Source organism: Colias philodice, chromosome 3 (genome assembly GCF_061535455.1).
Source record: "Colias philodice isolate Cphi_HAF_F1 chromosome 3, ilColPhil1 Martin Lab GWU primary, whole genome shotgun sequence".
NCBI lineage: Eukaryota > Metazoa > Arthropoda > Insecta > Lepidoptera > Pieridae > Colias > Colias philodice.
Window position 1 is genome coordinate 9,471,496 of NC_143088.1, and position 16,107 is coordinate 9,487,602.

The following is a 16,107-nucleotide window of genomic DNA, read 5'->3' on the forward strand; positions in this document are numbered from 1 at the left end:
CATCAGTGAGGACACATTTTATGTAATTACTAGAGGTACCCTTGCTCTGTGGTATCACCATGGTATCGAGCCGCTTGGGGCTCAATGGGTTAACAAAAATTGTCTTACATTATGGAAAAAAAAAATCTTTTTCTAGCGGTCCAGCATTATAATAATATATTTAATTATAGGTATCACATACATATCCAACGGTTTTTTGAAGTGAAACTTCTTTATCGGGGTTGGCTAAAAATTTAGTTATTTAACATTTTTTCGTTACGCGTGACATTTTTCCGTTACGCGCCATCATTGATTCGACGTATTTCTGTAAAGTTGCCTTGGTTAGGTTAGTAAATAATTTTTTGAAAAATAAGGTCTTAAAGAAGTTTCACTTCTTACGTGTGTACACTAGTACACGCACACATTTTTAAGCTATTGCATAGCTTCTATCGCGGGCCTTGAGCGCGGGGACCGAATCCAGAAATTTAGTAACGAAAAACCTCACGCTCCCCACTCCGACGGGCGTGGAGGTGTGGCTTAAAGATGCTATGGAAATATATGTAGCTTTACCGCGGTAGTCCCCGAGTGCCACATGTCTTGTTTTTTTAAATCGGTTCAGTAATGCCTGAGATCAGAAACTCTGAATCTTTACAGCATTTTCTTTGTGTAAACGATATTATGGGGATAACCAATCGTGTAATTAATTAAATATTTGGGCCTTTACAAATTTTTCGGCCGTAAAACACTCTGTAATGCTTCACCATTATAAGTAGTGCCACAATAAATGTTACACTGGTGATATTTTTCAAAAATTAAATCTCTCCTCTCGTATATTATTACAGAAGCCTTATTATGACTTCTCGTAGGTACTTATTCCCAGTCAGTTTACGCCAGGAATTGAACTGACTGACAAATTCATATAATAAAAATAATTAATCATGACTGTTTATTGCGAGCATAATTTGAATTTGCCAGTCAGTTCAATTCACGGCGTAATCTGTCTGGGAATAATAGGTCATAATTCGCAATGGAGATTAGTGTGGAGATTAGCCACGGACTGTATAGACTGTATATTATACAGGGTGTACCAAAAAGTAGTGATGAACGGAAGCTGAGAGGTAGAGGACCTAGAGGGCTATCCGAATAACCCCCATGTATGTTATGCGATTTTTCGTATTTTCGGAGTTATGACGTTTTTTTCAATTTTTCACCTATCGCCGAGTACGATGATATTTTCACTCATGCTGACGTCAATGATTGCGGAAGATGCTTGATTTTTTTTGTCTGCTAAGCTGAAAGATAGGCCAATTCAGTATGGTAACATTTACTATCGTTAGATCTTTGAATGGAATAAAAAAAAGAATTAAATGGCAAGAAAGATAAAATTACCCAGTATGTTCACCACTTCAAGGGCCCGTAAAAAAATAAAATCACATAAAAAAAGTTTTCCTTTTGACTTTTAAAAACTTGCTCTATCTATCAGATAGCTACCCTGAAAATTTCATTTTATTATTCAGAAGGCTTCAATCGAAAAATTTAAATCTAAATGTGGTAAGTGCAAAAATTGAATTAACATGATGATCATTAAAACCAATAAATAGGTGTTTAATTACCAGAAATTTTTAAAATAACCCCGCTGTTGCTCAATGCAAGTGCGACATCACCGTAAAAAGTTATCTTTTAAATGTCTGAATGCCCTTTTATCATTTTTAATGGTTTCTTCTGCTACTATGAATTTCCGGGTTATTTCGTCCAAATTGTGGCATTCTCTCAAGTAGCCGAGGTCTTTTTAGTATTCCCATTGAAACAAATCAATGGGGTTTAGGTCGAGGGACCGTAGAGGCCAGGCTTTAAGGCAGGCGTCACCGGCGCATGCGCAGGCTGCAACGACCAATCCATCTTTCAGGGTATCTTTGCCCTTTAGCCTGGCCTGCACGGTCCCCGGACATAAACCCTATTGATTTTTTTCCTTGGGAATACTACAAAGACGAGAGACTGCCACAATTTGGACGAAATAACCCGGAAATTCATAGTAGCAGACGAAACCATTAAAAATGATAAAAGAGCATTCAGACATTTAAAAGACAACTTTTTACGGTGATGTCGCACTTGCATTGAGCAACGGCGGGGTTATTTTAAAAATTTCTGGTAATTAAACACCTATTTATTGGTTTTAATGATCATCATGTTAATTCAATTTTTGCACTTACCACATTTAGATTTAAATTTTTCGATTGAAGCCTTCTGAATAATAAAATGAAATTTTCAGGGTAGCTATCTGATAGATAGAGCAAGTTTTTAAAAGTCAAAAGGAAAACTTTTTTTATGTGATTTTATTTTTTTACGGGCCCTTGAAGTGGTGAACATACTGGGTAATTTTATCTTTCTTGCCATTTAATTCTTTTTTTTATTCCATTCAAAGATCTAACGATAGTAAATGTTACCATACTGAATTGGCCTATCTTTCAGCTTAGCAGACAAAAAAAATCAAGCATCTTCCGCAATCATTGACGTCAGCATGAGTGAAAATATCATCGTACTCGGCGATAGGTGAAAAATTGAAAAAAACGTCATAACTCCGAAAATACGAAAAATCGCATAACATACATGGGGGTTATTCGGATAGCCCTCTAGGTCCTCTACCTCTCAGCTTCCGTTCATCACTACTTTTTGGTACACCCTGTATAGTCAGAAGGACTATTTATAATATATTAAATTTAAAAGCATTCGGAGACGCGGGAGACCCTTTCTTTTGATGTCCATTGTCGGAGTAGAACACTCTTTGGCAGAAATTAGGCCCGCGCGCATGGGGTAAGGTACCATACCCACACAGAAGATTGCCATGAAAAACCTAATACATAGTAGTAAGCGATATGGCCATTCCGTATGCACCGGCATGTGGTGTTTCATGCGATGAGTGGGGGAGCCGTAGTCACTTCCTTTGGTAGGAAACCTAGGTACCACAAACCTACAGACAAAATTTATTATTATCTCGTCAAAAGGATTAAGGTACTCATAATATGAGACAGATACTAGAGTCTAGTGACTAGATTATTAATTATCTTCATAAATTACTTATGTAGTTATGTAAGTAATAATTTAGGTCAGTTTGTGGGAGACTACATTCACAGTTTACCGTTACTCATTGAATATTTCTACACCAACTAGTTTGTGGTTACAAGACACGCTAGGGTTTGGATCTGTCACACTTCAAAAATATTCTATCGGCTATCCTGTGCTTAAATCAAAGATCCCTGTGAAAGATCCTGTGGTTACCTTTTAGAAATTGGAAGTTTGGAACGACACCATTCAACAGGTAATCTCAATTCTCAAATCTGTCAACAGTGGTCTGTGAGTTGTGACGTCTGACGTTACCGGACGATTCACCAATTTTTGGTTGTTTGCACAGTTGTTTGTGTTTATATTTTGAAAGCGTGTACTGTGTTTTCAAATAAATATTTGTAAACATTCAAGCAATAATTGTATAATAAATATAATTTTTCAGAACATCTTTTCAAAGATCAAAAATATAAAATAAGGAAAATGCCTTTATTTAGTGGGCGATGTTATAGTACCGTTAAGTTAATTGGAAAAACCGCTATAATAACTGGGTGTAACACTGGGATTGGAAAAGAAACTGTCCTAGATTTTTACAAAAGAGGTATTATTAAACATATTATATTACAACACGAGCATCATTAACTCATAAAAAGTTAAAAAACACGAATAAGTCTTTGCGGGTGGAGCCGGGATGAGCTATTCGTGTTTCTTAAATTGATTGATAGTTATAAAATAATAGTGAAAAATAATCATAATAATACACATTTAATAAATTATATCCATAGTACTATTGAATTATCTTTCTTACATTTTACAACTGTTAACCCATTGAGCCCCAAGCGGTTATTGTTTAAAAATAAGTAGCACATTCATAATTTTAGGTGCCCGAGTGATAATGGCTTGTAGGAACATAGAAAAAGCTGAAGTAGCCAAAAAGGATATAATAGAAGCATGTAATAATTTGTCGGAGACTGGTAATATTGAAGTACAGAAGTGTGATCTCTCTTCCATGCAATCTATAAGAGAATTTTCACAAAAGATACTTGACAGTGAGCCGCAAATTAATATCTTGGTAAATAATGCCGGTGTAATGATGTGCCCTAAAGAGGAAACAGAGGATGGATTTGAAATGCAAATAGGCACAAATCATTTAGCACACTTTCTCCTTACTATGCTGCTGTTACCAAGAATTATTAATAGTAAACCAGCTAGGATAGTAACTGTATCATCAAGAGCACACACAAGTATGTTTACAACATACATTTTATATACTTTTTTTTACACTGAAAGATGTAAATAATACAAAATAATATTTAAACTCATGTATATCATGTGTCTATTTTGTCTTTGAATCAAATGTGAATTCATAAATGTTTTAATTTTTAATCAATACTTTAATGTTTTTTTTTTTTCAATAAAATTAAACATTTCTTTTGCAGGATATGACATGAATTTTGATGATCTTAATTACAAGAATAGAAGGTACAATGCCGCTGAAGCATATTCACAAAGTAAACTTGCTAATGTGTTATTTTCTAGGGAATTGGCTAAGAAATTAAAGGTAAAGATTTATTTTTCATGAGAAACAACTAATCGAGTTGTGTATAACACAAGTCAAGTGTGCATAACGCAAGTCATAAGAAACAAAAGGTTATTAGTACCTATACAGTAAAAGCTCTTTATTCGCGGGTAATAGGTTCCGTAAATGTGCCGCAAATAGAGAAACCGTGAATATGGAATGGTAATTTGTATGGGGTTATTGCCTATTGGCGATATGTTCCTAGGTGACGAAATAAAAAAGCAAATATGTATAACAAATATTTTTTCTGCTCTAGGAACACAACATTGATGGCGTCAACACTTACAGCTTACATCCCGGTGTTATTAGAACTGAGCTCGGAAGACATTTAAATGAAACTCTTTTCAAAGGGTCAAGACAAATTATAGGATTCCTGGTGGGTCCCTTCATGAAGTCACCAGAACTTGGGGCGCAAACTACCATATACTGTGCAGTAGATGAAAAGTGTGCTAATGAAACTGGTCTTTATTATAGGTAAGATATTTTAAGATACACAATAATAATTCTTATATATCCCTGGATAAAACACTTGGAATAACTTAGTGCTTGCAACTTTTAAAACTAGTGTTCTGTCTATAACTGCATGCTCATAAACATCCATATTGCAATGCAATATTTTTTTTAAACATAGTTAATGCACCTTAATGTACAGAAATGGTCTGGTAAGTGGTTACTAATCACTGTTTTATGATATGTACAGATAATAATAAACACTGTTTTCATTTTTCAGTGACTGTGCAGTTACTAATCCAGATAGAAAAGCATTGAATGATGAATACGGAAAAAAATTATGGGAAAAATCAGTGGAACTAGTAAAGTTGGGAGACTACAATCCCTTTACAGCTAGTGATCCTGGAGTAAAGAGTGTGTAATCATAGTTTTTTTATTAAAATTATTTTTATATTTTACTGTTTTGCTAAAATGCATTTATAAATGCGGGTTAATTAACACAATATTGTTGTTATTTTTACATTAAGAACAATTTATATTTAGAAATAAGTGACACACAAGTAATTTTTATTAATAAATTTGATTGTATTATGCTATATCTGAAATATACACATTTTATATTTTATGTCTTCTATTATTTTCTAACTTATTTCATATTAAGACCTATATTACTTTCTCCAGCAGTAGGTTTTCCAGTGGAGTTCCACTGGAAAACCTACTGCTAGTTAGCAGCATTCTTTGATTGCGTTTGTTACACAAAATTGGACATTCTAATCATTGAGTTACATGTACTACGTACTAGAGAGGACATCGCTACTACACTTTTTTTAACAGGAGTTAGAGTCAATCGTCTCAAGCTCGTTTTTTTTTTTTGTTACATTGATTGGTTTTAATTGATAAGTTTATTCATATTTTTTTAGTAAGATAAACAATATTTATTTGTTACATTGATTGGTTTTAATTTATAAGTAATAAGAGGCAGAATATCTACAAAGTGTATGACTCACTAGCCGCCCCGCGCTGCCGCGCTTGTCGCACAGATTTTGTTCGTGGTGCCCTCTCTAGTAATAATACCTCAATGATTCTAATAACAAAAAATGCCTTAGAGTAAAATGCTATGAAAAAATCTTTTGCTTGTGTTGTCCTACACCTGTAATTTGCGTATTCTTACAAATAATGAATATCGGCATAAATCACAATAAATGCTATTTAAATTTGATTAATTTGCCGTACTATTTGTACCCATTCTGTAATCTGTCTCTAATAGGAATTAGGAATATTTATTCTGTTTTCCGACGTCCATAGATATTATTGTCTGTGATCAGTGATCGTTTCATTTGTGTCACTTTGACACTTGTCACTTGTCAGTGTCATGATTTAAAAAAAAATATTCGTCCTCTCATCGAGATTATTTATTTTTTATAAATTATATTATAAACTGTAGTGTGAACATAATCATTAACTAATTTGATTAATTGTTTAAATATTTGAGATTATTTGTCCTGTGAATTCTAAAAACGTTTGATTATTTCCATTGTAAAGCTAAAGTTGACATTAACAATGTTCATCAAGATTACAAAACAATATTTCTAGTGATTACTTTGTTACCGTGGACTGCATTCTCAATCATGGAGTACGATAATGACGAGAATACATGGAGAAGGTCATCAACACCCAAGTTTAAACAATCAACTTGCAAATCAATTCCTAGAAGGTCGACAACTACTGCAGTTGTTGTCCTTGGTCTTGCAGTTCTGAGTTGTTTATTAGGATACTGTGTTTTGAGTGAAACTTTACCTTACGAATCGAAAACTTTGCGTCTTGTTATTATTGTAAGCATAAATCTTGTTTCAAATATCATTAATAAATTCTACAATGGTTATAGATTGAGTTTGTAAATTTTTATATTTCAGTTATTCCGTCATGGAGCTAGAGCACCAGTATCAACTTACAAGAGTGACCCATTTAAAAACTATCAATGGCCAGATGGACTGGGTAGCTTAACAAATGCAAGTAGAATAGATCTTTAATATGTTTTCACTATCCTACTGAAAGTATTATAACTCAACCATAAATATTAATCTTAAAACAGGTGGGCAAATTACAACTGTATGAATTGGGAAGGAAATACCGCAGTTATTATGCCACTTTTATACCAGAAGAGTACAATGAGAAGGATATATATGTGCGCAGCAGTGATGCTTCTAGATGTATGATGAGTGCATACACATTTCTGGCCGGCTTGTACCCTCCTACAGACAGGCAAATGTGGCACCCTGAAATAATGTGGCAGCCCATCCCTGTTCACTCCTTACCAAGAGAAATTGACAATGTAAGTAGCATTTTGGAATAAGTTGCTACATGGTAATTTTTTGGATAAATGGTAATTTTTATTACAGTGATATATTATATCTATATTATATATCCAAGATGTATATTTTTTTTGCTATTGAAATAAGAAATAAAAAAAAGAAAAGTTATTTTTTATTACATTTTGTTATTCTGTGATTATAATCATGTAATATCTATGTATACATAAGAAAATAAACATAAAATAATATTTCCAGATAGTAGCAGCAACAAAACCTTGTAAAGCATGGAAGAGGATGTATGAAGAATTATTGGATGAAAAGAATTCTGATACTAAATACACTGAATTATTTGATTATCTAAGTAAACATACAAATCAAACTATGCGAAGTGTTCTCAATGTGGATTTCTTATACAGTACCCTAAACACTCAACAAGAAGCAGGGTTGAAACTACCAGAATGGACGAAAAATGTTTTTCCCATAAAAATGAGACAACCGTTTATGTTGAGTTTGGCTTTATTGTCTTATAATGATTCATTGCAAAGACTACACACTGGTAAGAATAAGGATTTACAAAGCATGATAAGTTTCAGGAATTATGTTATGGTTTAAAAACAAAAAAAAGGTTTTTTTTTTACTATTTTGATTGTCTTTATAACAGAAACAGTAGAAAAAATTTGATAGATCTGTTGCATTCAAGTTCCGAAAATTAAAAAAAAATAGATAAATTATGACATATTAAAAAAGCTTTGATCTATAACTAAACATGACATAAATTTTAATAAAATCGATTGATACATTTTCTTGCATGTGTTTCAGGACCACTGCTCGGAAAAATAAGGTCACATTTGCAAGAAGCAGTTACTCATATAAACATGGACAGAGCATTATATGTGTACTCGGCACATGATGTGAATATGGTGTCGCTCATGAGGTCTTTAGGATTCACGGAACTGATGGAACCAGAGTATGGATCCAGTATTGTAGTAGAGCTACATGAGGAAGTGGAACAGGATACATTTTTTATTAAGGTAGTTCTAATTGATATTTTTAGTTGTATAGCATTTTTAAAGTGAAACTTTTATTACATCGTCTCAAACTTTTTGGTCTGTGTAGCGCATGTCGCGTGTATCGCGGCTGCCGAGTAGGTATACCTACTCGGCAGCCGACCGTCACGCGACATGCGCTACACAAAGCAGTGTTCGGAACCGTTCGAACAGTTTCACTTTTACTGTGGTTTCATAAAACCACACAACATTTTTATTTTTTTTAAATAAAGACAAAATTCGCTCGTATGGCGAGACCCGCGGCTTTCGATGTCGTATTTTTTTTTATTCTTTAAAAATTTATATGTTAGTTATATTGTAGTTCTGTCCAGTGTCTTCTTCTATTTAATGGTTTTGACCAATAAGTTTCTCTTAAATGTGGATGGCTTATTTATGCATTTTTGACTATAGTATAAATGTTTAATTTGTGGGAGTTTAAAGTATATTTCCATTTACATGGTACAATGCAAATCAGCTAAGTAAATCAAATTAACACAAAATTTAACAAGTTTTCTTTCTCAGTTATTGTTTATAAATTCTTAATTTTCAGCTATTCTACCGGAACAATACGAAAGTTGAGGTGCCCATGGAACTGAAAATACCATTTTGCAATGAGCCCTGCACCTATGATAGGTTTATTGAACATCTTGGGACACTAATACCATCCGATTGGGAAGCAGAGTGTCAAAATTAGGCCATAGATACTTATTTTTATTTTATCAGAGCCAACTAGTTTTATGTGTGTTCTTATATCAGTGTCTAATGATAAATATTATAGTAACCTGTGATGAATTATGTAGTAAATCAAAAAATTATTCATGCCAAAATACTTGAGAATTTCAAATGTTTGCATGCATGTGCCATAATACTCGAAATTAATATATTAGAAATTAATAAAATACTCAAATTCAAAATTTTATTCTGAGATTAATAAATATTTATAAGAAGAATCATAATTTGTCAGTCATATTATTATGTAAAAGATGAGTAAATACCATAGAGTTACCAGATTTTCAATTTTACATCATGCAATATAATTTTAATTTAAGGGAGGTAATACCAGTGGTAAGGCACTTATACACAGATACAAAATTATGAATTCTATTTGGATAAGTTGTTGTTTGTTGTAGTCTACTAACGATTTTTTATCAATGCCTTTCTAATCACCTTTTTGAGTAGGGTTTTTAATTGAAAATAATGTCTATGTATGCTAAATTTTAAAATTTCACATTTAAGGACATTTTTATTGTAATTTGTGTAATAAGGAACTATGAATTGAAATTATTCTAAATAATGAGATACTTATTCTTGTTTTGTGGTATTTCCTTAATTTAGAAGGTAACAGTATCAAGAATTTATATAATATTAGACAAAACATGGACAAAACCTATGTAATTGAAGTACTCAACTTCTATAGACAAAATAGATCTATAGTAATAGTGAATTACCCAAGAATAAGTATCATAAACATGTTTAATGCCAAAAAAAATACTATATACATATACATTATACATTCCATGTGCACATATTTTCTTAAAGCAATATACAATAAAGTTAATAACAACTATTTTTATCACCTTCTTCACTTTTTTCTATTTAAATATTAAATAAGACTTATAAATGTTGTGTATAGATAAATATATATTAAGCGGATAATGTTGCCCAAAATGTTTTATTATATTTCAATAGGAAATATCTAAATGGACTGATTTTCTTCTATAATTATTCAATTTCTTCAATTTTTTTATAATATTAATGTTGTTTAAAACATGATATTTAGGTTAAGATTCACCTTCTTATTACTACTTAAAAGCACAAACTACTTACTAAAAATCAAATGTGCTAAGAACTGAATGTTGTACCTATTTTGGCTATGTTAGTTGATGTTGCGTAAAATATATCGCGCTTGTTCGTAAGCGTTTACTAAACATCTATTATATTATATCTATCCTTTGGCTTTTGTACCTTCACATTTTTATCATGTTTATGGATCGTAATGGCTAGAGAAAATTAAAGTTCGAGAAGTTTCAACTTACAATACTTTTAAAATTATAATTTTTTATATAGTAGGTAGTTACCTATCTGCTTCTACCAACCTATCTCAAAATGTCGTTATGAATTCTTTTGGGCAACGATTGGTTTTATGTTGTTATGTATGTAGTTAAAAGATTTTATGTCAATGTATTGTTTATATGTGGTTACGAATAAAATGTTTGTGAAATCAATGAGAAAGCGTTTCATTTAATTACCTAGGTACCTACTTAGTAAATTGTTGGTGCGTGTGCGCAGAGGGTTCGATTCCTGGAGAAGTACACAAACACAGACACACGCCACACAGTCTGTCAATGTATGCCAGCATAGAACATAATCTTAGGTATAAGATTTTATATTAAAGATTTTTATTTAGAACTAGCGGTCCGCCCCGGCTTCGCCCGTGGTACATATTTACGTTTTCTCTACATAAAAACCATCCTCGTACTTCAAGGAATATAATAAAAAAAGAATTATCGAAATCGGTTCAGCCGTTCTCGAGTTATGCGCTTACCAACACATTTTGCGATTCATTTTTATATATAAGATAATTTACGTGTAAACTTCATACAAATTAATTAGATGTAAATATTTGCACAAAAGGTGCACTTATTGCTGCACAGCAATCTGCCTGTGCAATCTGCGAGGCAATGTGGTAGGAAAAGAAATAGGTATATAAGAAGTTTACTCTTTAAGGGTAGGTAGGTACTTAATATTAATGTGACCGCTTTTTACGAAGTGCATTGAAATTTTTTAGGGCTAATCTCTGGAACAGCTGGACCGATTCTGAGTTCTGACAGGACTGACACTGATCGAAAGGAATAACGTGGGAATAACTCATCTACGCGGGTGAAACCTTTGTGAAACCGCATAAATGCAACTCGTAAGGATAATCGATTTACATACTGTTTTTATTTGTATTTGGTTATAATTTCCGAATGATAACAGGTAGATAAAATAAAACTCCTAGTTAAAAAAAATGTTTATATTTAGGTCATCATAAATTAATTAAAAATTAGGTACCTACACAAGTAAATTGACACACAAAAATGGGACGGCACATTATTTAAAGCTATTTCTTAAATTATATTCACTTAATTTAATGTAGGTAAACATTGAAGATATTAAAATGGAATAACATATAAAAAAAATGTGTTGTGTGGTTTTATGAAACCACGGTAAAAGTGAAACTGTTCGAATGGTTCCGAACACTGCTTTGTGTAGCGCATGTCGCGTGACGGTCGGCTGCCGAGTAGGTATACCTACGCCGCGATACACGCGACATGCGCTACACAGACCAAAAAGTTTGAGACGATGTAATAAAAGTTTCACTTTAAAAAAGATATATAATAAATTACTCTTATCAAACTACATACTGAAATGGGTCCATTTTTTATAATGTATTATTTTTTGTCCAAAATACATAAAAACACAAGCATGACAAAAATAGAAATGTAAAATTTTTAAAGAAAACATATTCTCTACTTAGAATACCTTATAAAATGTAAAAGAGAACAATAAATTATGGCTTAATATAAAGGTGGTCCTTTTTCTTACAATATAAGGGTTTACCATAGGTATACTAAAATCCTTAATCCTACATATTATGCAATATTTGATAAAATAAATGCAGCTTTTGTGGCAAAAAATATTAATTAATTAAGAATATCCTTACATTTTTGTGAACAAATTTCAATAAAATTCTTAAATTTTTTATCAATATTCATCAATTATTCATCTGAAGGCACTTTCCAAAAATTTGCTATTTCAAACAGTTGCAGATTAACATCCTAATATGTAGATGTAAACAATATTTAATCATATAATTTAAATCTATAAAGTTATAATAAAACCTCTTTATTGAAACCGTAGTCAATAAACTACATGCTTATAATTAGTATACAAATTAATATACATTAAAAAATATAATTATGAAATATATAAAAATTGTAAAATTGGTAAATCTCTCCAAAAATTTATAAGGTAACTTTGGAACCTTAGTTTCCACAACATGTTAGTACATGGCGTTCTTTATGTGCTCTAATAGCAGCACAAACTGCGACAGCTATCCATAGCACAACTGCCAACCAGGAGCTTATAAGAGCTAATTGCAAGGAGAGACCAGTGTTAATGTAGTCGCCATGTCTGCTGTTTAGCTCATCCTTTTGTATGTAATCCATGAAGTCAAATATAGCTTGACAAGCTAATCTAAAGTGTATGGCTGTTGCGTGGTCTCCTGAAGCGCGTAGTTGCTGTAAGACGAGTATTGTTCATTATACTTTCCCATATAGAATTGAGTTGAGAGAATGATTAGTTAAATACCGACAGTTAATAAATTAATGACTGATAAAAGTGGTGGTCGGAAATTTATTTGATATATGAAAAATATGATAAATTTTGTTTTATTATTCTCATAAATCTGAAGGATAGGATTCCAAATAGAAATTTTTACCATAAATATTCTTTAACTAATAAAGTTTAGATATTTGTGCATTTACATTTTGTTTGAAAGGGCATAATACTTTTAATTTAAAATAAAATAATAAAAATAAATAAAAAATATCTTAAATATTTACCCGAACAAGATATCCCCGATATTGCTGACAAGTTTTCAAGAAACCATCTGTCATTATAGATGCATGGATAATGTTGTAAATAGCAAACACCACTGCTATAACAGTTGATGGGAACCAGCAATAGATCACAGCATCATTGTGTTGAGATGCCCTCGCTCTTGTTGTCACTACTATAGTTTCACCTTCTCTGTAAATAAAATATAATTTTTATTATTATACTAGCGGTCCGCCCCGGCTTCGCCCGTGGTACCTACATGTTAAAACTATCCTATCTCTCAAGTTGGATCGAACTGCACATGGTATGCGAATTTTATTATAATCTGTTAAGTGGTTTAGGAGTCCATTGAGGACCAACATTGTGATTTATATATATTAAGATAAACAGAGATAATTCTTAGGCACTTTGGCACTTGGCGACGCGGTTGGCGCAGTGGTAAAGTAACTGCCTACAGCTGAGCCGACGGTCCCGGGTTCGATCCCCAGTCAAGGAAAATATTTGTGTGATGAACTCAATTATTTGTTCTTGGATCTGGGTGTTATATCTATATATGTATTTATAAAATATTATATTTATCGTCACCTAGTACTCACAACACAAGCCTTAATTGAACTTACTGTGGGACTAGGTCGATTTGTGTAATAATGTACTTTAATATTTATTTATATTTATATGTATTTACTTTATTCAATGATTTCTGTGAAGCTAATATTAAATTATGTTTGTCATGAAATTTTTTATAATAATACAAAACTATATATTTTGGACAATAAGGATAAGGATTTGGTTTGCATTTTCTTTTTGTCATATAAAATTGTTTGTAATTGTAATGTATTTCATTTGTATTAAAATCGTAAAGTATATTAAGGTAAAGATAATTTACTTACATTTCTTCCATTGCTGTTGATTTTTCTCCCTCATACTGTCCAATGTTGTTGATACATACTCTATACATATGAAACAGGGCCATAACTAAGGCATACACTAAAATTGGCAATGGGGCAAATATTGCATACAGACAGTATGAATTATGTCCTCCTGTAAAATATTGAAAGGTGCTTACACCGTAAAATATGCACCCACAATTTGTATTTTCAAGCCAGCTGCCTGGACATACATCTAAAGTGCCTCTCCAATGGTTGTATGGGATAGCAGTGCATATAACTGATACGGCAAGTAAAGCAGACAGGAGCCCATAGCACCAGCAAAGGCGTCGTTCAGTTTCATATTGATTCATGTTGGTTCTAAGAAAATAGAAAGTTTCAAATCAGAATCTACAACTGGGGAAAGAATTCGCAATAAATTTATAGTATTTTGCATGAAGTACAATAATACATAAAACAAAAAAGAATATATCTAGGTAAAAACAACAATATGTATTTACTTGTGTTAAAACTTGTCTTAGTAGTTCTTTTGTATCCACAGTTTGTATCTTTAACCAGGCTTTAACCTCATTACTAAAAATGTTCAAAAAGTAGGGTAAAATCACAGAACAAATAAATTGATATTATCAAACTGATAAGAGATGTAGTAGATTATTATTATTTAGCAAAAAGCTGCAAAAAGGGTGTTGCAGCCTGCAGGGTGTTGACTGTTGACGTTTATCCACAATTTCACAGAGCTCGGAGCAATTATCAAGCCTGGAGAAGTAACAATTAATTGAACAATATAGCACTAGTTTGGCCTTTTTGGCTTATGGCAAAATGTCATGCGAAAAAAGAGGACAGATATATGTCAGTTCGACAGTTTGAAATGACATGTGCCCATGTCAATTTGTTTCAGTGACCAGTCTGGTCACGGACGCATGGTGATTTTAATTATTATTTTTGAAGTGAAAAACGAGTGTTTTAGTTTAATTTGTTATTTTATGAAAAGACAATTGACTAAAGATAACATGGCTTGTGTTGCTTACGGCTGTAAAAGCCGTAGTAATGTGAAATCGGACGAAGATAGAAATTTGTCATTTCACAGGTTAGTGTTTTGATCAATTTTTTTGTTAATTGTATGATAAATAAGTTAATTTACCTTATTTTCTTAATCATCTATGTTTTATCTAACCGTAATCATTGAAATGAAATCATAATCAGCTTAGTTTTTAGAAAAAATGCAAAATATAACTTCCATAGTGTTGTGCAATTATCGATACTTGAGTAGGAACGAAGTACTTCATTGATAATGACTGCTTTAGGTTAGGAGAAAAAAAAGGTATTTAAGTATGGATTTTATTGTTATTTGCAGGTTTCTGGCTTGAGAACAATTAAAAGATGTTTGAGTTAAAGCTATAGCACAGGAAAAATTGGAAGCCTTCAAAACATTCTCGGCCTTGTTCAAATCATTTCGAATCAGACGGGAAGAAAAGTAAAGTGCTTTGCAGAGATGCTGTGCCACAAGTTTAAGGTGGCATCTATTTTAAATAATAAATATTGTAATTTGGTAATTAAGTATCGAAATAAAATGTTGTTAAAAAAATAAATGTTTATTTGTTTTATTTGAAGCAATTTATTTTAAACTTGTACCAATTTTTTCCTGTGGGAATGAGTTATTTTCCTGTGGTAAATTGTAGCTTATATGTTATTCTGATGTTTAAACTATATAATTGTAAAGTTCCATAAAAACTCATTCAGTAGTTTTTACGTGAAAGAGTATCAAAATATCTCCATTCTTATATATATTTGCTTTTATAATATTAGTAGGATACGACTATTGATTTGTAAAAAGATCAACTAGGTGGAAGTCAGATTCGCGCACGAAGGGTTCCGTATAATTCTATGAATGAATCTATGAAAACAGGAAAAAATACGTACCTTTTTACGAAACCATAAAAACAACCTAAACCGAAATAACTACCTAATAATATTTTTTTATAAATGCCACTCCCATACAATGCAAGGCAGTCAATACGCATCGTAAATGAATAATTCCAAATTAAACGAATCTTAAAATTTGAAATTACCTATCCATAATTCAAAATTAAACGAATCTTAAATATCTTCAAGCAATTTTATAACTTAATTTTTTTATTTATCGATATTTTAGTATTCGATAAAGTAAAGGCAAGCACTACCTTTTTAGAACA

General features: G+C 31.9%; 3 protein-coding genes and 1 long non-coding RNA gene across 6 annotated transcripts; 3 read left to right on the top strand and 1 right to left on the bottom strand.

Annotated features, from left to right (window-relative positions):
• The first annotated feature begins 3,147 nt into the window (after positions 1 to 3,147).
• Positions 3,148 to 5,693, top strand: LOC149489922 (retinol dehydrogenase 13-like). 3 transcript variants are annotated; one of them, XM_089714708.1, is made up of 6 exons: positions 3,148 to 3,295; positions 3,485 to 3,640; positions 3,921 to 4,283; positions 4,479 to 4,600; positions 4,875 to 5,092; positions 5,349 to 5,693. In XM_089714708.1, the coding sequence occupies exons 2-6, from the start codon at positions 3,523 to 3,525 to the stop codon at positions 5,488 to 5,490; spliced, it is 963 nt and encodes a 320-aa protein (XP_089570834.1). In that variant the 5' UTR covers positions 3,148 to 3,295; positions 3,485 to 3,522; the 3' UTR covers positions 5,491 to 5,693. The 3 variants fall into 3 exon arrangements, 2 of the variants coding, with proteins under 2 accessions (XP_089570834.1, XP_089570833.1); XR_016318368.1 differs by lacking the exon at positions 3,148 to 3,295 and having other exon boundaries at positions 3,360 to 3,640; positions 5,349 to 5,546; positions 5,583 to 5,693; XM_089714707.1 differs by lacking the exon at positions 3,148 to 3,295 and having other exon boundaries at positions 3,360 to 3,640.
• A 732-nt stretch (positions 5,694 to 6,425) lies between these two features.
• Positions 6,426 to 10,651, top strand: LOC149489923 (lysosomal acid phosphatase-like). Its single transcript, XM_089714710.1, has 6 exons — positions 6,426 to 6,900; positions 6,982 to 7,077; positions 7,161 to 7,400; positions 7,636 to 7,936; positions 8,200 to 8,411; positions 8,977 to 10,651. The coding sequence occupies exons 1-6, from the start codon at positions 6,697 to 6,699 to the stop codon at positions 9,118 to 9,120; spliced, it is 1,197 nt and encodes a 398-aa protein (XP_089570836.1). The 5' UTR covers positions 6,426 to 6,696; the 3' UTR covers positions 9,121 to 10,651.
• A 776-nt stretch (positions 10,652 to 11,427) lies between these two features.
• LOC149489924 (uncharacterized) lies at positions 11,428 to 14,295 on the bottom strand. Its single transcript, XM_089714711.1, has 3 exons — positions 13,919 to 14,295; positions 13,034 to 13,220; positions 11,428 to 12,709 (listed from the first exon to the last, which is right to left on the bottom strand). The coding sequence occupies exons 1-3, from the start codon at positions 14,266 to 14,268 to the stop codon at positions 12,455 to 12,457; spliced, it is 792 nt and encodes a 263-aa protein (XP_089570837.1). The 5' UTR covers positions 14,269 to 14,295; the 3' UTR covers positions 11,428 to 12,454.
• A 358-nt stretch (positions 14,296 to 14,653) lies between these two features.
• On the top strand, positions 14,654 to 15,504 carry LOC149489925 (uncharacterized). Its single transcript, XR_016318369.1, has 2 exons — positions 14,654 to 15,002; positions 15,270 to 15,504. It is a non-coding gene; the product is annotated as an uncharacterized LOC149489925 (long non-coding RNA).
• Positions 15,505 to 16,107: the final 603 nt, after the last annotated feature.